The sequence below is a fragment of the Prosopis cineraria genome, unplaced genomic scaffold, assembly GCF_029017545.1.
Source record: "Prosopis cineraria cultivar Desert tree isolate PC_DT_omini unplaced genomic scaffold, ASM2901754v1 PC2, whole genome shotgun sequence".
Lineage (NCBI taxonomy): Eukaryota > Viridiplantae > Streptophyta > Magnoliopsida > Fabales > Fabaceae > Prosopis > Prosopis cineraria.
The window spans coordinates 19,701,801-19,721,839 of NW_026555333.1; the positions used below are offsets into that span (position 1 = coordinate 19,701,801).

The 20,039-nt window shown below is 31.3% G+C and overlaps 1 protein-coding gene across 1 annotated transcript; it reads right to left on the reverse strand.

Moving 5' to 3' along the window:
- Nucleotides 1-190: 190 nt before the first annotated feature.
- On the reverse strand, nucleotides 191-14,227 carry LOC129301190 (NAD-dependent protein deacetylase SRT1-like). The gene is made up of 14 exons (XM_054939771.1): nucleotides 14,002-14,227; nucleotides 11,030-11,059; nucleotides 10,829-10,921; nucleotides 9,300-9,419; nucleotides 8,898-8,998; nucleotides 8,142-8,250; nucleotides 7,434-7,513; nucleotides 7,104-7,182; nucleotides 4,804-4,857; nucleotides 2,886-2,982; nucleotides 2,137-2,219; nucleotides 1,573-1,640; nucleotides 1,185-1,287; nucleotides 191-649 (listed from the first exon to the last, which is right to left on the reverse strand). Exons 1-14 carry the CDS (start codon nucleotides 14,098-14,100, stop codon nucleotides 347-349), a joined length of 1,419 nt encoding a protein of 472 aa, XP_054795746.1. The 5' UTR covers nucleotides 14,101-14,227; the 3' UTR covers nucleotides 191-346.
- Between the last annotated feature and the right edge of the window lie 5,812 nt (nucleotides 14,228-20,039).

Sequence of the window (20,039 nt, forward strand, 5' to 3'; positions counted from 1 at the left end):
AAATTGTGAAGTTGTAGTTATAAATGAAATCCAAATTAACAGGGGCAATATTGTTTTTATACCCCAACTACAAATTACAACAAAGTCTTATGGGACTTTTTTTTTTTTTCAATTTTACAAGACTAATTTGTAAATAAGTCTACTATACGAGACTCGTTCATAATGTTTTCTAAATCTAAGCCCTTCATATTTGATAAACTTTGACAACATGGACGCCATTTACTCAGCCACGAAAGGAAAGACTGAGTGCAATATCTAACAAAATTCACCCAGCCTTTACATATAACCATTTGTGTCAGTTCTAATGCATTATGCATATACAAAACTATACCTAGTCCCTAGGAATCTATAATCTGGATTTACGCTTCTTAGATCTTTTTGAACGCTTCCTAGATGATTCTGTACCATTTATACTAGACACGCTGTTTTTAAGGTCACCATTGGTAAGAAAATCAGGAAATGCTTTACATGTTTGGCTGTACTGAATAACATTGGTCACAATGGCATGAACAGTGATATCACTTCTTGGTTTCGGGATTGCCTTTCTCTCAACAACAGCAATCTGCCCACATTTTGATTCCCCAATTGCTTTGTCTCTCAGCTTTTGGAACACAACATCTTTATCAAAGTTGAAACAGTCAATTGAAACCTGCAATGAAGATACATTGTTGGATTAGTCAAGGTTATTAGTGTCAATCACCTAGTTAATTGGTGACCTTAAAATCTATATAAAGGTATCACATTGTATTAGAGGTAAGGAGATTGAGTCCTGCCTAAAGGAAGGTTAAAGCCTCACCTCATGCATTACACCTAAAGTCCTTCAAGTGAAGGATTTTCTCATTAAGTCGGGATCAGTTCTCATCACCTCTTTGTGAAGGGTGGATTAATTGTTTCTCTTGTTAATATTGATTTTTGTTGGTATCAGTTTTGGGTTTCTTTGTGTGCTGTTAACCGATCTGGTTTTGTTCAAGTTAACATACATGTAATAGTTGTCCATGCTTTTATCAACATACATGTAATAGTTGTCCATGCTTTTATCAACATACATGTAATAGTTGTCCATGCTTTTATCCTTTGTTTTTCCTTTTGGGAATAATTTATTATAGGATATAATATTATCTTATTCCCATTCTGCATTTCATCACATCAAAAAAGAGGAAGCAATTATTACACAATCCTCTCACCTGAAAATCGACTGGGACGTCAATTTCAATGGAAGAGCAGCCACAGCCATCACTGAAGTTGAGTTTCAAAACCATTTCAAAGGCTTTGCTGGGAATTGTTCTCCTGATGATCATTCATCCAAATGTAAGGTGCAGGCCACGACATCTATCCTATCATGCACAAATTGAGAGAAACTCTACAAAATGGTGATTTTGCTTTAGAAATCTTAATTTCTTTTTCCTTCTAGAATTTCTCAAACTGCACCAATTCACTTTATTCTTCTCAAAAATGAGGGAACCAACCAACAGGTGAATATTTCAACAGCAAAATACATGCGATGCAACCACTGCTTCTAACAAATAAATTCTTTTTACCAAAGTAAAATAGCAGAGCATTTCATTATTAAACCTTTTAAGCCGAAATGGTTGTGTTGTTAGTGTGGCGGCTTTGTAATCTTCCTTGTCCAAGAAGGAGACCTGCATAGGAAGAACAATGTGCTGATTGCAAAGTAAACTGTTTTGCAAATAGCATGAAATTATAAATTGGTTTAAATAAAATGCAGCTGGATCAATTAGGTTAGGAACTAGTGAGATCCATTCTCCCTTCCCAAATACAAACGAGGCAATAGCAGGGTTTTACCGGTTTAGCACAGCTTCACTCACTGTCAAGCTAACAATTTAGAAAGAAAGTTATCTTCTCACAAACTTCAACAAATTATCTGTTTACTTTCTTTGTTGGGTTGGCAGACCCGGAAGATCCTATATTTAAAATTCTAGCAAAACATTAGCCTATTAGACAATGTGATGCGAGAAAATACCAGCATCAAGGGGTCCAAAAGCAATGACATAATTTCATGTGAAGTGAGGGGTCAAGACATGTAAATAAACATCTAAAAACGAGTCCAAGCTACTAGGAATCTGAATCCAGTAAAAGAAAACATGCAAAATTAGCTTCCAGGTTTAATGTATTCACCTCCACAGACTTAATGAATGGCAACACTGCTTTTGGTCCATGAGCACTTGCAACCTGTAGAGTCCAGTTCACATATCTTCCATCTGTAATGCAAGTGAATGTACCATCACTAAAAACGAAAGCCTCATACAAGTCAATGACACCAGTGACTTGGCCTTTTATGCTTTTTGTGTGAAATTTGCGCAACCCGGGATCTCATGAGAATACCAAAAACCCACCCCCATGTCTTGGATTGAATGAGTTGACAGATACAGAACAACGAAAATAGGAAATAATTAGACAAAGAATCTTACTACATGCAAAAGAATCTTATCCAGTAACATTTTCAATAGAAGAAATATAACGACGTGGTTATATAAAGTCATACAATTTCATGTAAAAAAAAAAAAAATGATATTTTGTGCAAACCTAAATATATATATATATATATATATAACTTTATTATACGAGCATGAAAACTCATTTAAAAAAAATTCAGCATTTTACAGTCACAACATACTGAAGCTTGAAAACTCATGAAAAATTTCAGCATTTTACTGTTATGGTGAACCAAGTTAAGACTTATGAATTAGTCAGATGTGGCCATCAACTGTAGCTAAAACTTCTAACTGCCACAGCGAGCCGGGAGCATAGAATGCTAAAGGACAACATCATGACTTCCAAGCATGCAAGATGCTCAATGTTTCAGAATTTATGTCCATCCTAATGAAAGAATATAACGGCAAAGTTACAAATCAAACCGTGGTTACCAATGCTCAAGGCTCGAGTTAGAATGATTTGGAAAAGATCAATTCTGACAAATGGAGGAATCTGCAGATCCAGCAATTCCATAACACCTGCAATTACCTGTTCTTGTTTAAATCAGTACAAATTAAATTTATGAAAGTCACATCAATATTTATCTCAGATAAATATGTAATCATAATTAACCTAGTGAGTGGTTGACATTCTCTGGATAAAAACATCATAAATTTGTCATTCATTTCACTTAATACTTGCACATCCAGATATGAAGATAGTGAGCATGTAGAAAGAATACATCGTGTACTATTATGAAACTGGATTATAAAGATGCCAGTAGGCATTAGCAATGTAAATCATATCCTCAGAAATAGAATGCAAAAGGAATTAATAAAATATCTTGAATTTCTTCCATGTTATCTCATAATGGAATCTGTTAAAGCTTCAATAAGAGATAGGAACAGCTCATAAGTTTGATCAGTTTGCATTAAATTTTTTTTTTAACACTCATTGGACATTATGCTTCAATGATCAATACGGTTGTTGCAATGGTAGGGGGAAGCACCAAGCAGTAGCGAACATTTCTATAGAAGATAAACTAACTGTATGGGGGGAAAAGAAAGAAGACTTAGAAGTGCTTCACATTTTTCAATTGACAAAGAATTATAAAACTAAAAATTTGCATTAGTTAATTGGTATTTGGTAGTAAAGCAATATGAAATTTTTATTCAAAGATCTTTCCTTGTAACTTAACTGCAAAGTCATTCTTCACCTGCAACAAACTAATGTATATAGCTTTTCAAATATTATGTTTCCAATATCAGCTCAGTACTCTTGATCATAAAAAAAATGTTTTAAACTTTGAAAAGAAAAAACTTATATCAACAAGAAGTGAAGGAAAAAAAAAAAGATCAAACATAATCCCATAAATAGCAAATAAAATTTAAAACAAAACAATATCATTAATATAACCTCTTCCATTGCTGTCAGTATGGGTAAAGAGGAAACTAGAGGACTTCTGGTATGGCATAGCATTATAAGCTATTCAACTACTTCTAAGACCATTTACAATATAATTTAAGGATAATATGTAAATTTAATTTGAATAGTTTAGACAGGCTAAATTGCCTTTACTATTTGGCTATAAGCTAATATATTTATATCATAATAGAGACCATACTGTAAATTATTTTCAATGTGGTGCACATCTTCACAAGATATTCTGAAAGACTTGTCACTCAAGATGTTTATGCCATAAAGTGGAAGTAGTAGAGATAAGGATGCTGAGATAAATGTATGGGTATGCACAAAAAGATAAAATCTATAATGGGCACACATACAAGAAAAAGTAAGAGTGACATTTATTGAAGAGAAGATGGTAGAAAATCATTAAAAATGAATTGGATATGTACAAAGAATGCCATAGAGGCTTTGATGAGGAGAGCAGAACAGATTGCCTTAAGCCCTATAAAGAGAGGCAAAGGAAGACCAAAGAGATCACTCAATAAAGTTGTTAAATGAGAACTTTTGATTAACAAAAAGCCCAAAGACTTGGTTGTTGATAGAGCACAATGACATGTGCAATACATATAATCGACCCATTTAGTGGAATAAGGCTTATTGTTGTAGCTGTTGTGTAGCCCAGATATTTATTCATTTTCACAATATTTCTATAATCAGCTAAGTTCCTGAGTACCAATTCAACTCCCCTTGTTCTTTCTAATCACAACAAAAGGTTGAACCAACATCATTCTTAATAAAAAGACCTTGCTTTCCATCTAAATTGCCTTAGCCTAGCCATTGACTCTATCAATGACTTTTCATTACATTAATACCAATGTAAAATGAGTTCAGACAAAACTATAAAATTTTGTTCAATGAATAAAGGTAATAGGAAGTATTTAAATAGAATTCAGATTAAAATACCTTGTCTACTAGCCCATGGATGACCAAACAAGCCTTTTTATCCTTGGGAGTCTTCTGTGGAGTCCAAAATAGTGCACTTCAGACAGCTAATATAGTTAGCGTGCATCAAAGTTAAAACTAGAAGAACTAAAATTGAGAAGCCAACGATCAGTTAAAAGAATTGAGTTGAGCCTGAATCTAATTTCCATCAGCATCTAACCGTGATAAGTATCACAAATCAGAAAGCATGTTTCCACATTTTATTAGAAGACAATCAAATCCTAAGATTCAATAACAAGTGAAAAGTAATATGAATTATAAAATATGGCAAATTTATATCATTTTAATATGCAAAAATACGTCTAGCCAGAAAGTTAAGAATAGTAGTAAGGGGGCGTTTTTGACTGCATTGTAAATATATCCCACTTGTGAGAAAAGTGACATCTCATTTTATCAGTATTTTAGTTTCTAATCTAACAAGCAGAGTTAAAATAGCATCGTTGTTCTTATTAAAAAACATAGCATTCTTTTCCCTTCAATATGAGCAATGAATTTGACATGTCATTCTTTAACTCTCAAATTTTGTTACAAAAGAAAGCAAAATAGAAACTAACGGATCTCAACTCCAAAAATTCACTACCACAAAATGGAGGGAGAGTTGATAAAGAAATAAAAGAGAGGACAAAAGACAAGGAAGAGGTAGATGTGAAGGTAAGAGACAGCTATTGAGCCAAGAGTTTTATTAAGGGACTTTTGCACATATAGTCCACTTAATAGGACCGAACAAAAATAATAGCCTAACATTTTAAATATTTTGCAATGTGGCCGGATTAATATTTAGTTAAATAAAAATGACAAAAACACCCCTTCTTCTCAAATCTGAAATCTTATTCTCATTTTCAAATTTGAAACATATTATGCCCACTAAGCTGATGGTGAAGTATTCAAAAGTGTTCAAATATTAAAGCAATATATGGTTGTAAATGAGCCACGATTATAATAATTCAGTTACGAGAATTTTGTTATTCTGTTGCACAAGTTTTTTTTTTATTTGTTTTAGAGATCAAAAGGGAAAACCGCACCCCAACTAATTGTAAATGGGCCACATTCCAAAATTTTCAAAAACTTCTTCCATAATTTTGGGTTAATATATCTTTCATAATCAATCAAAAAGAGCCAAGAGATAAAATACATTAAAATAAACAACTCTAATCCAAAATTATTCTTAATTAAAATACTCATAATCTTATTTCAAATGTTACTTTATACATTTATCTGTAATTTGTCAACAAATAATTAATATCATCTATCCCATTCTAATTTCATTCTCCATCATTCTACCAGGCTGGAGAAAACTCAAGCTTGAGTTTTAAAGTGGAGTAGCAGAGAAATTCATCTTGGAGGTCATGCTGGAGCACTACTATTCAAAAATGTGGAAGCCAAGATAGCTTCAGATTCTCTAAGATATCTGGAATAACAAAATTAGGTGGGCCTAACAGCAGATTTGGTTGAATCTGAACGCAGAATTCTAAAGATTATACTTCAAATTGCTATACATAATCATAATGAACTTCATTATCAAAATCTAGATCCAATTGCTCATAAAAATCTGTGATGTTATCATCATCATCAATATCTCACGGGCAATCAAGTGGACTCACAATGATAATATTGGGCATTGTTAAGATAGTTTTCCCTAAAGCATTGGATTCTTGTTGAAGACACTTCTACCTTTAACCATTCCAAGCCTTTGCTAGTGACTTGTCTACATAGTTGACTAATGGCACCTAAAATATGTCACCCCAACATTCAATATTACCAAACCTACAAGGGATAAAACCTTGCTCTGTTACCAAATTGACCGAGAACTAGTTGCAAAAATAAAGGAAAGGGAGGGGGAGGAGACAGATTAAAAAGGGAGTGAAGAAGGACTGAGAAGGAAAGACAGCTAAAACGAATAAAGTTTTATTAATAATCAACCAAATAGGCTACTCTAAACTTTATATTGAGAGCCAAGAAGATAAAATTAAAAATGCAAGATAACAAGGAAATCTTAGAAAAAGAAAACCATAATCCTACACACAAACACACACACACACACAAAATCCAAACAAAATAAAATGAAAAATAATTATAATTTCCAATTCAAATCCCAATTTATCCTTAATTAAAACAATCCTGACGTTATTTAAAATGCTATTTGCTATATTTAATTTTAATTTGTAATTTTTAAATAATTAATATTATCTTTCCCAATCTCTTTTCATCCTCCATGACAACCATGATCACAAAAACAGATTAGAAATCAAAAGACAAAATACCTGGAGATTGACAATGACAACTTTACCCCCACCACGAAGTGCTTTTAGAGGCAGATTGCATGCTGGAGTAATTTGTAGACTGCATAAAAATAAAATGGGCATACATCAATGTAGAAAAGGTCTGTTTCAAGTAAAGATCTCATCCACATTTAACAAAAAGCTGTTTTCCTACGAGTGTGGACAAGCAAGTAGGAAGAAAGACATGAGCATTAAGCCATTAATTTATATATAAAAAAGAAAAAAGAAGGCTAAAGCAACAAGGGAAGGGAGATGGACACTTTGGGGGGGGGGGGAGCAGTTTTACAGTTAAGTAACAAAACGAGTTGTTACCTTGTCCCCAAGCACAACACAATATCTGCCATCCTACAGTGCTTCTCAGCAGCATCCATCTCGTTTGGAGGCAGAGCATCCTGTACAGAGAGATCAAAATCAATATGTACTGAAAAATACTATAATAAAAAACAAAATGGAATTTTCCCCCAGTCCTATTTCATCATTATTAACAACTGAGAGCAACAAGTAGTCAGTGTCACTACATTGGTTAACTTTGGTCAAGAGGATTTGTCACAATTACTTGAACTAGTTCAGAGCATAAATCACTTCATTTTCTCGACAATATCCTTTTAATAGCATAAAAATGTCACCCTGATAGTCAGAAGTGAAAGAGCTGCACTTCAGACAGAACACTAATTTCAGTAAGTCAGCTACAGTACATCAAGCCCTGGTAGCCAGAGGTAGATGTAGGAAAGAAGGTGTGCTAACACCAAAAAACAGCAGAACACCTTTTTCTCTCCAATATAAGAATAATCTATAAGAAGTCAGCTGAAAGCTCCAGCATTATGTTTATACAAGTGGCAGCATAGATGTAATCAATGCGTACAAACACCTAATTGTATCTAGGGCAACAAAAGCATTATCAAGCAGTGGTGCTGGGGCTAAACAACATATAGTTTGAAATCCTGTGCCAATCATAAAGTAAACGACAATTCCAAGTGATACACCATGCAGTTGCCAGCAAGAAAATGAACATCACCATACCTCCCAGTCAAGAACTGTATCCTTCAGTCTTGATCCACATTTTGTATCTGAACAGTGCCGTGATGTCTCCTTCAAACCAATAGTTTCCACCTCAAAATCTCGAAAGTACCTTAACAGGTTTATTAAATATAATTAAAAAATTTTCATGATCCTTTTAAGAAAAATATTAAAACATTAAGGACATGGAAAAATGAAAGGCATCTGACAACAAAAATGCACACCAAAGAACTAGCAGAAATATGAAAGGGTCAAAAGTGGAGGCTCATTAGCCTCTGAACACAGGAAGCAATCTGGATATCCTTGATAAGATATTAGTTCTTGTATACAAAAGAAAATAAATAAGTAAATAGCTAAATAAAAAGTCTAGTTGAAGACAAATACATGGAATCAGTCATCATAATATCAGCCCAAAGCCATTACTTGAGCATGGGAGAATTATCAAAATCAGGTCAAGCACATTAGAACACAGCCTACAAAGAGTGCTGCAAAACAGAAAGAACTAACTTGTGTTGCATCTGAAGACTTTAAAATCAACATAGAAATTACGGCATAGAGGTTTCACTAAATAAAATGGTTTTTGATTGCTTAGTTTTTTAACACCGCCTCGCATCTTCACAGTCAAAGTTTTCCATTTATGTGACAATCTGGTTTGCCAAACTTAACACCATTGCACAAAGCATTTGATTTAGATATGCTTGAGTAGTTAACTAATACTAGAAATAGAAAGCTTAAAAACTGCAATTTAAATAGTCTTACTCAGCTCCACAAGAAGGACAAGTTTCCATGAAAGAGTTCCCATGCAATTCAGCCAGTTTCTCCCTTGGAATTCCAGATCGAAGATGGAGACCATCTACATTCTACCATGAGGAAAAAAGCATTACTTTCAGAAATTAATTCAAAAACAAAAGCTTAGCTTCAGCCCTATAATGACCATTATGATGGAATGCAATGCCAGAAACCAGTGATTAAAGGATACCAAGAGCTGTACACAGGAACAAGTAATACCAACTTGACGGCTTAACCCTACTAAAATATATAATCCATGCTAAAACATATATAATTCAACTTCATATTAACAACACTGATTCCAAAATATTAACATCACATATCTAATGGAATCATGTATATACACATAAAGAGAAAAGGTGACATCATTACCTGACTGATAACAAACTTTAGAATACCAGCCTTTTCTAGGGCGATTAAAGCCATATGTGTTAAGCTTGGCACTGCACGATGAAATGGAAGTGATGCTTCAGGCAATGCTTTGCCTTCACGCTGCAGTAGACATAAAATAACAGAAATTAAAATAGCTCATATGAAGTCCACTAGAGCATGACCATTTTAACTGTCATAATAACAGTGAAGAATTCTGACAAACAAAATGAAATCCAACTGTTTTTCCAATAATTAATACGATATTAGACAGTAAACATCAATAATATGATAAAAAAAAACATTTCTTATTGTATTACACCATCACACTTCATGCATTTTTCTTGTTCACTGTTAAAGAAAAACCAATATTTCAATATTTCACCCTCTTTATATCTTTCAAATAATAAAACTAAAAAGTTTACAAAGGAGGCATGAAGCTCTTGTTAGCATTAAAAAAAAATTTCATTCACAAAGCATAGATGAATTGTCACTAGCTCAATAAACATTTGACTTAATTGCCTTACTCGACTATTAAACATGAAAGTCAAGACACAGCATCTAAGTTAAAAATTTTAAAAATGAAATGGTTATTCATAATATAAACATTTTAGTTCAAATAAAGTTTGATCTTTATTGCCACCTAACACTAGCTCACATAGCAAGGATACAATGGGGCGTGCGTAGAAACCCATGGTTCAAACCCCCTTAATGTAACAAAAAAGAAAATCTGCAACACTGTAAACATGATAAACAGAGGAGACTTCACAGAAGCCTCATAGCATACTTTCTAGACATCACCATCAAAATCCTAGAATATCTATTGAAATAAAGATGAATAACGAAAGAAATTAATTATAGAGACTCTTTACTACAACAATGAAGATTAAGAATGAAAAAGCTGGACTGAACATTGAACTAAATGAGGTATTGGTTTAAAGGTCAATATCGAACCGTGGTCAAACAAATGATGATTAAATTAATATATTTTAAATATATCCTAATTATTTTTACTAAGAAATAAAAAATAATAACAAAAATCTATAAACAAAAATGGCTTCAAAAAAATACAACATTAAAATTAATTAAAAATATATGGTGAGTAAAGAAAAAAAATTGAAAAATATAATTTAAGGAAATTAATAAATATTTTACAATTGAAAAATAAAAAAGAAAATAATTATGAGATATTAATGTAATATTTAGATAATGTAAATCTTTCAAAATTTATAGTTTTATAACACATACACACACACACACACACACATTTCTTGCACATTTCCACACTAGTCTTTTTTTCAATCCTAGCTTAGACAAATGATTTAATTTTTTTTTTAGGGAAAAAAAAAAGAATTGACTGCTTCAACAGTTCACAATTTCATGCCGGTTTGACTGGTTCTAGACTGATTCCTGATTCTCCCCCAAATTAAGACTAGACACTGGGCTAGTTCCCAAACCAACCAATTGAACCCGATGATCCCGTCTGGTTTTTTTCATCACTGATGAAAATTGACAAGCAGTAAACTAATCACCTGAAGTGTCCAAATTCCCTTTGGACCTCGAAAATCAGGTATACCACAAGAAGTTGATATTCCTGCGCCTGTAAACACGACTAGATGCTTACACTGCAAGTAGAAAGAGAAAAAAATAAATCAAAAGCACCTATCATATAAACTGAAAATGCAGAAAGGAACTCTCTACTCTCAAGATAATGAGTAGCTGCAGATTCTTACCTTTTTTATTAGCATAGCAAGTCGTTCTGTCTGTTCGAAAAGAAAATTAATGTCAGCAGGTATGAAGGAAAAAGCAAAAAACAAAAAAAAAAGGGCACAATACATGATGTACTATTTTATCAGGAAAACAGCAAGAAATCAAGTTCTAAACAACTAAAAGAAAACATACGAAAGGAACCCGAAGCAAAGAAGCATAAAAGTATTTCTAATTTCAATGTTTATTCCCATCTCTCCATTAATTATAAAAAACTAAAATTAATAAAAGTGCTCAAGATTCTTCAATTCAGAATGAAATAACAGTATCATGGAGACTCAAGTAGTATGAGATGCTTAAGTCCAGCATTGAATGGTATGGGATGCTCTATAAGACATTTAATTAGATTGGCTTTTTTGAACTCAATACCTAGCTCTTGGGGAAGGGTTTCTCAATCCACCAGGGTGCCCATTAATTGTTGTTAGAGTTATGGTTGGCAGTTTTTGAAAGGGCTACCTGCAGAAGGCTCTAACCCATAGAGGGTTCTAATTGGCAAAGAAGTCAAATGATGTGCTACCAAGTGAAATGTTGCAGAGTATAGCCGCCGAGATATCAAGTCTCAAGGGAAGCCAATTGATGGAGACTAAGGTAGTATGAGACGCATAGGTCTCACATTAAGTAATGTGGAATGCTCTATTGGATATTTAAGTAGATTGGCTTCCTCAATAACTAACTTTTGGTAAAGGGCCCCATCCTTCTTGGTTGCTCATTAAAGAAACTCCAATGGTTCAAGAGCACAATTTGAGGCAGAATTACCATGATTTAACACAACATTAAGGCAAAGTAAAAGATATCATACAGGCAATGAAAGACCAACAAAGCAACGTATCACCATATTAAAGAAAAAGGCTAAATGAGTTGTATAGATCAATCCCACCATCATTTGACAAAGAAATAAGAAACTGAACGTTTATTCTGGATCCTATCTCACTCAAGTTAGCAGTACATTATCATCATTGACAAGACATTGTGTTTTCTCTTAAGGAACCTTCTATCATTTTAATCATTTAATTAGAATCAAAAGATTTAGATCAGTGACCAGAAGCAATAAAATGAATTGACATAAGCATTTAACACTTGAACTCCTAGAACACATACCAATTAGAAACCAAATACAAACTTCAAATCATTACACTCAAGTATAGTTCATGTTGTAAAGTAGATCATGTATGCTTCAAATTTATCTTAGTTTCCATTCAAAGTCCCATATTTCTTGGTGAAGGTCCTTGATGGGTCCCTTCTCATTATATAGAATTGAATAGGTCAGTTACTGCTTATGGTGTTACATCACATGGACGATAGGCTCAAGCACATTGGCCATATAGATGCACCACCCTGCCTAGCATAGGATGCATGGGTGTAGATTTGAGTCTTGCTTCATCTCAATTTCCATCTGCTGAATTTTAGCTGTGCGTGTCCAAGCCTTATCTATTGTAGAAGCCATCTCAAACTTAGATCCAAGCTGTGCTTTCCTACAGATCACTTTTATTTCCTCCTCTTAGCAGGTCTGGATATGGTAAAGACATGATTTGCGCATATTGCTTGGATTCTCTCTTGGTCTGCCTTCTGCAGTACTCCTTTGCTCTTTGTTTCCGTTGGTTTCTTTGTAATTCCCACTATAGTGTGTGTTGATCATTTATGGGGCAAGGAAAGGATTGTTACCTGCTTATGAGGATTGGAACTTGGATATGGAGTGCATGACCAAGTGACCCACATCTGATCCTGGGGCTAAGGGTTAATGAAAGATCTTAATAGCACTATTTGTAGTAAACTCATAGAAATCCTTCAATCTTCCATTAGTTTCACTTCAATCTTGTTAGTGTCAAGATTGGTTGAATTCCAATTATGTATCTGTTAGGATTGATTTATTTTATAGTGGCAGCTACATCAATGGTCTCCACTTTCCACCCCAATATCTCCAACATTCAAACTCTTTAATCTTCGGACTGTTCTCTTTCTTATCTGTTAAAGTCTGCACTTAGGATCTAATTGGTTGGAGGGAGGGGAGGGGAAGGGGAGGAGAAATTTTCGCTCCTCTCATTTGGTTAGGAAAATGGAGGGAGGTCCTCGTTTGGGTAAAACAAAATAGAGAGAGAAACCAAAGCATCATTTGCAAGATGTCTGAAATCTGAATAAGTTATAAACAACCAACTCAGGCATCTAATTGTCCTGGAGCTGTTGTTTACAGTATGTTACAACTCAATCAGGAATTAAACACTTGAATGACTACTACACCATCGATTAGTGATGAAAAGTGGGAAAAAAAAAATTGGTAATTCTTTCTGAAATTAAAGCCGGTCTCCACTAAATTCTATATAACAACTTCCATTTCTTACGATACTCAAACTGAGAAAAGGAATTGGAATTTATGTAAGAGAAGCCTGATTTATGCACAAAAGCATGAACATTATTGATTACTCTCATATTAAACAATGTCTAGTAGGAATATATCACTCTGCAGTCGAATTCAATTTCAACGAAACCCAAGCATACTCCTATTCAACATTCAATATTTTAAAACATTAATCATTTCATCAAAACAATCGTGGGAGCACAAATTCACTAAATTCCAAAGTGTTTCTCAGACAAAACAACTAATGCGTATCGTAATCTTGCATCATGTTGATGATCAACAATGGCTTCTACATACGAACAATATATCCATGAGCAATCAAATTTCAGCTTAATCAGTACAACCCTAGCAAATTCCTCAGAAATTGGTAAATCAAACGGCTGAAACACAGGCGCCAGATTGCCAGATTTAACCAAGCGAGACAGGAACAAAAACAGAATAATGTTTCGCAGCATTAATAAGCATAGAAGTTAGAGGAGATGATCAAAGCTAGTTTGAACAACGACATGTAAAAACAAGGGAAAAAGAGCACAATAACTTAATGAAGAAGAGCAAGAATGTGAGTGAGAAGAAGAAGCAACTCACTTTTTCTCGCAAAGCGTGAGTTGAGTCGAAGTATTCCTTCATTCCAACGTTGCCGACATCTTCAATGAACGAAAGCCTCTCGGCGTATCCCAGAGACATAGTGGCTGACTGACTCTGCAGCCCGAAGAACCGTGTCTCTGGACGGGTCTCTCAACGAAAAGGAGAAAGAGTTCTTTCCTCTTTCCCTGAGCATGAGAGACTACTTTGTTTCCCCTCCGGAAGTCCCCAAAATGACAATGTAATATTGCCCAAAACAAGCAATGCTTTTAACCCATGGTTTGGACTCTTCACATTAGTTTCATTACAAATTAAGTTTCGAATTAACAATTCATGATTGATATTTGATGATTAATGATTATATTTATTAAAATGTATATGACTAGTCTTATTTTTCAGTATTACTTGAGCATGGCATAAATTTTTCTCAATAGCATGCTTTTTCCTACTATTTTTAGGGAGCATTACTTAAGTTAACTTTTTTTTTTTTTGGATGCAATGATCTTAAGATCTAATAATATTATATCATTTAATGAATAATTTTCTAAAAATATTTTCTATATCTACACAATCTCAAACTTAAGACTTTATATTCAAGCAATTGTAATCCCCTCTACTGACTTTTATTCTTGTGAAATTCAAAAATTAACAACTAAATTGCTTATTGAGTTGCTCAAACTTCAATAAAGTTAAAATTAATTTAGAATTTATGCTTTAGAGAGTTTCTTGATTGTTGTTATTTGTTTTGTCCCTTTTTTCTTTCTAGTTTTTTTGCTTTAGTTATGTTTTTGTTGTTGTTCTTGTTGTTTTTTGCTTGTTTGAATATTTATTTTTAGCTTTGTAACAAGGTCATTACTCTAATTTAATTTATATGATATCATATTTCTATGGTCAAGAAAAACTTTCTACTAACAACACCTATTGATTTACTTAATATTGATATGATAAATTCAAAATATTAACTTTTAAAAATAATTAGAAAAACTATATACATAGGGGGGTGTGGAACTTGTAGCAAATAAAGCCTTGAAAATTATGATACTTTCTCCTGCCTTAAATATAGGATCCTTTCTGGGGTTTTATTATAATCATTAATAAAAGATCCAATTTACTTTTGTTTACTCCATTAAATATTTTAAATCTTCTTCTTCCTTAGCTAAACATGGTTTTATTTCCTGGCTCAGAAGAATTACAAATGCCTTGATCATGGATAAAGAGTTTTATCTCCTTGAAAGTATTTTCACTTTGATTAATTGGCATAAAAGAAATCTAGTTCTACATGAGGGAATCAAAATCACTCCCAATTAGGTCATACAAGAATTCAAGGGTCAAATGAATTTCATAAAAATGGCTTGCAATTTAGACTCTACTCTTCAAGTTCCAATAACCTCAACTCTTAGTATTGACAAGGGCTCTTTTTGGGAGACTAAGAATTGTAGACCAAATTGTCATGGAGGCTCAGATTAGATCTAATACTTCAATATATTCATGGAGGATAGAATGCATGAAGTTCAAGAAAAATAGAGAAATTCCACATAGCAATTGGAATTAAATTGGATGAAGTTCACTTGTAGGGTATAATCTTCAAGAAATCCCCATTTTTGTTTTTGCAAGGATTTCCGATTGTATGTATTCATAACTTACTTCATTAGATTCATCAATATTGTAAAGGATAGAATTGGGATTTGAAAGACCTCAAGTGGATTCACTTCCTCTAGTTTGGGACTATGTTAAAGGATGAAGTTGGGAGTATTTTGTTGGAAGCTTGTAAACGTGACATTGCACATCTTCTTCATTCTTCACCTTTTTAGCAAAAAGTCTATTTCCTAGTGCAGCTCTACATGTTCATTTGATATTTTTGTTACTCTTTGTCCTTGTAAATACTATTATATCTAACTTTTATTTTCTTTCCTTTTATTGTATATATTTGACTTTTTATTAAAAAAAAAACCCATGAGGTTGAACCAGTTGATGATGAATAAAGAATGTTTGGTGCTTTAAAAAAAATTACTTTTTAGATGTATTTCTTATTTTTTAAAAAATGTTTTTCTATCTACTAAATATTACATAAGTTTCTAATTTTTATTGAGAGAGGTGTATATGTTTATTGTTAGATACTACCTCGAACTGGACTTAATTAATAATTGATATTGATGATTATATTAATCAAAATACATGACTAGTCTTATTTTCCAGTATTGCTTAAGTATGGCATAATTTTTTCTCTGCAATAGGCTTTTTCCTACTATTTTTATGAAGCATTACTTTTAAGTTAATTTTTTTCTTTTTTCTTTTATATATGATCTAATATTATTACATCACATTTGAATATCATTGAATAACTTTCTTAAAATATTTTTTATATTTATATAAGCTCAAATTCAAAATTTCATGTTTAAAAAATTATTATTTTATTCCATATAATCAAGTCCATTAGGGTTGATTCTTTTAAACCTAAATGCCATTTTTAATTCCTAAATTACAAGCTCTACCTTGCCTAATTTTTGGCTTAAATGAGTCAACCCAACCGACCTAACCCTGTTGTCCTAACTTTACTAGAGAGAATGTAAAATTAAAATTATTTATCATTATTTAGTTACCACCCCCACTTGAGATACTTTTGGTAAAAATTCATCATTTTAAAATATAAAATATTTTAACAAAATAATTTTTTTAATATTACACTTCTTGTTATATCACTTCTTTTTACTATTATTTTTTAAATAAAATTTTAAATAAAAGACATTTTTTAAAATTTATGTTTTTTATTATAAAAAAATAAAATTATAAAATATATTTAATAACTTTTATTGATATATATATGTATATATAAATTTTGTCTAAAAAAAGCTTATAATTTGGCCTCAATGAAGTATTATTTATCCATTATTAATGTCACATCGGCATAAATGAATCATTTATTGTTTATCATGAAGTCATGACAATATATCAACATGTATGGTGTGTAATTTATAAGAAGTTATATAATTCATCTGTCATAACTCATAAACTTTAGCCCATCGTTTTATCAATGAAATGCATCAAAAAAATCATCTAATTTTTTAAGAACACAAAAACTATATATTTTTAATTAAGTTTTCAAGTAAAAAAAAAGCAACGAATATTCTCATCCCATGTGAGTGTATACAAGTTTCTAATTTAAAGCACAACGACAAGGAAAACAAACAGAAACAAACAAGTATTAAGCGTTTTTTTTTTTTTTGTGACCTGGAACAAGTATTAAGCATTAAAGTTATAAAATCTGCTAAATTTCTTTGGTGGGACCGGGGTAATTGTATATTAGTGTTAAATCATCATAGACTAGCTAGTGAGCACTTATCTATTTCTAGATATATGAACTTAATGAGAAAATAAAAAGTAATTTGGGGACACTATCCATTTAGGGATTTACATTATTGATGTCTAGCTGTCACTGAGTTACATAATATCCCCACCAGAACTTATTGATTGCTATATTAAATTCTTTGAGAATTTTCTAAAATTGGATCAATATCCAAGATTAATGTGTTTGAGAGGGACTTGCGAGCGTCGAGTCTTGAGGGTTAAAAAAACAAGAGAAAACACAAATTGATTGCATTGCAATTACTTCATAAATAATTTCTTGTTGTATTGGTAAAGTTAATTTCACTATCTTTAGCATCATTTTCTTCATTTCCGTTTGATGGTTCAATCATGTGTTGATTCTGCCATGCCCACTGAAAAGAGAATTATATTATAAGAAGGTTCTAAGTAAGAAAATTAATTATTTTTTTCAGCTTTATATGTCGAATTTCAATATTTACTTGTCAAACTTAGCTTCAATATCTACAAATAGATAAGACCTATAGGTAACTAATTTTTTTATATGAGACTTGTATATAATTTTTTCGCATTTAAATTTCAGCCATAACTTCTGCCATTTGGTTGTTGGAATTGTTCAAAAGGAGAGTAACAATTGAAAGCACATGTAAAAAAAATTAGAGTAAATAAGTAAATTATCTCTTGAAATTTAGATCTAATAGTATTATAAAAACTAAACTTATTTATTGTGTAAATTATTCCCTAAACTTTTTAAAAAGATGCAATACGCCCTTGTTATTAATAAAAGTTAACTTTAATCATTAATTGATTAAAAAATGATAAGAAAAAATTTAAAAATTGCAGAAAATGACTAAAACTATAATTTTTGAGGTAAAATAAACTTTTGTTAATGACAAGGTCAAATTGCACATTTTTTAAAAGTTGAAGGAAAAATACAATAAACGAATTCAAAATTTACAGTGCCACTTGATCTAAAGGTCAAAAGAGTAATTTGATCATTTACACAAAAAATTAATATAAACTAAAGAACAGCTAACTAAATTGAAAGAACTTGGCAGATACAAATACTATGTCAATAATAATCAATCTGTTATATAAAACACTAGTTGGAGTCGCTTCTACATTTTCTAAACATGGAAAGCTGTAGTAGGTATTTCTTCCGATCTTATATATAAATTACCTATATAAAATTGATGGCACTTCACATAAATAGATGAAATATTAATTACTCCCATCCAATTTTATGCCTGCACAATTTTCTGAGTAGTAAGAGGTTTCATATGAGAGAGAAAATGTTTTTAAATTCTAAAAAAGAGTATTTAACAGGGGAGCCATTTCTCTCCTCACTCCAGCAGTTAAAATATATAAAAAAATATAAATTTTAAAATAGTTGTATATAGTTTTTTTTACATTTAAATATTTAAAATTAACCCCCTAACTTTTAATTTTATTTTTCTAAATCCCCTACAATTAATGAACTATTATTTTATTAATATAGTTATTATCATGTCATAGTAATGCAATACACATGACACATAACATGCAAAAATATTTTTATTATTTTTAACACAATGTAAGGAGGAGCAAACTTATAATTTTTACTTTTAATACACATGTTAATGCTTTTATTTTTTTTAATCGAGCAGCATTATTCTCATTATTCACAAATAACATAATTTAAGAGAAAAATTATAATTTTATTATTCTTTATCAATTAAAACAACTTTTTATATTAAACAAATATAAAAAAATATTTAAAAACTGTCATTAATAAAAATCATATAAATAACAATTTATCATTTAATATAAGAAAACAATGTTCTTTTACAAGTTGTTTTTAACAAAATCGATACAAATCTATAGCAAAAAAATTATTTTAAAGTAGCACATATTCCATTTGTAACATACCAGTAACATACATTTTTGTTTGAATAAGCATTGAAAAATTCATTCAAGAGAGAAAATAACAGTTACAAATAAATATGACTATGAAAAATAAACAAAGTAGATAATGAAATTTATATGGATTTTAATAATTATAGCCTTTAGATATTTTTATTTTCATTTGTTTAATATAAAATATTGTTTTGATTGATAAAGAATAATAAATTATGTTTTTTTCTTAAATTGTATTGTCCTTGAACAGTAAGAATAATGTCACTCAACAAAAAAAAAACAGAGAGAGCATCACCACGTGTGTTAAAAATAAAAATTATAATTTTACCCCTACTTAAATTATGTTAAAAAATAATGAAAATATTTTTCCATGTCATATATCATGTATATAGCATTAATATAATATGAAAATAAATATATTAATAAAATAATAGTAAATTAATGGTAGGGAATTTTGAAAAACAAAAATAAAGGTTAAAGGAACTAATTTTAAGCATTGAAAGGTGAGAGAAGTCATATGTAACTTCTTCAAAATTTAGAAAAATTTTATGTATTTTAACCCTAATATATTTATCATCATGCCATAGCATTTCACATTCACTAGCACAAACTGACAGGAAAAATCAACATGAGAGAATTATACTCCATTTAATAAGGGTGAATAGAAAAAGAATTTTTTAGACAATATTAATAATTTAACTATTTCTTATTTATACTGGTAAGATGATTAAAAGTGATTTATGTATATATATTTATACAGTACCTGGATTAGACACATAATTGTCCAATTAATTACTGAACGCTTAATTAGTGATATCATCATG

Bases quoted from the DNA above. Each gene is read 5' to 3' on its own strand.
- LOC129301190 (XM_054939771.1), bottom strand. From the start codon at position 14,100: ATGTCTCTGGGATACGCCGAGAGGCTTTCGTTCATTGAAGATGTCGGC. The intron at 9,420-10,828 runs GTGATTAGTTTA...TGTCTACTGCAG, and splicing joins AGGGAATTTGGACACTTCAG to CGTGAAGGCAAAGCATTGCC. The intron at 2,220-2,885 runs GTAACCACGGTT...CTTGCATTACAG, and splicing joins AACTCGAGCCTTGAGCATTG to ATGGAAGATATGTGAACTGG.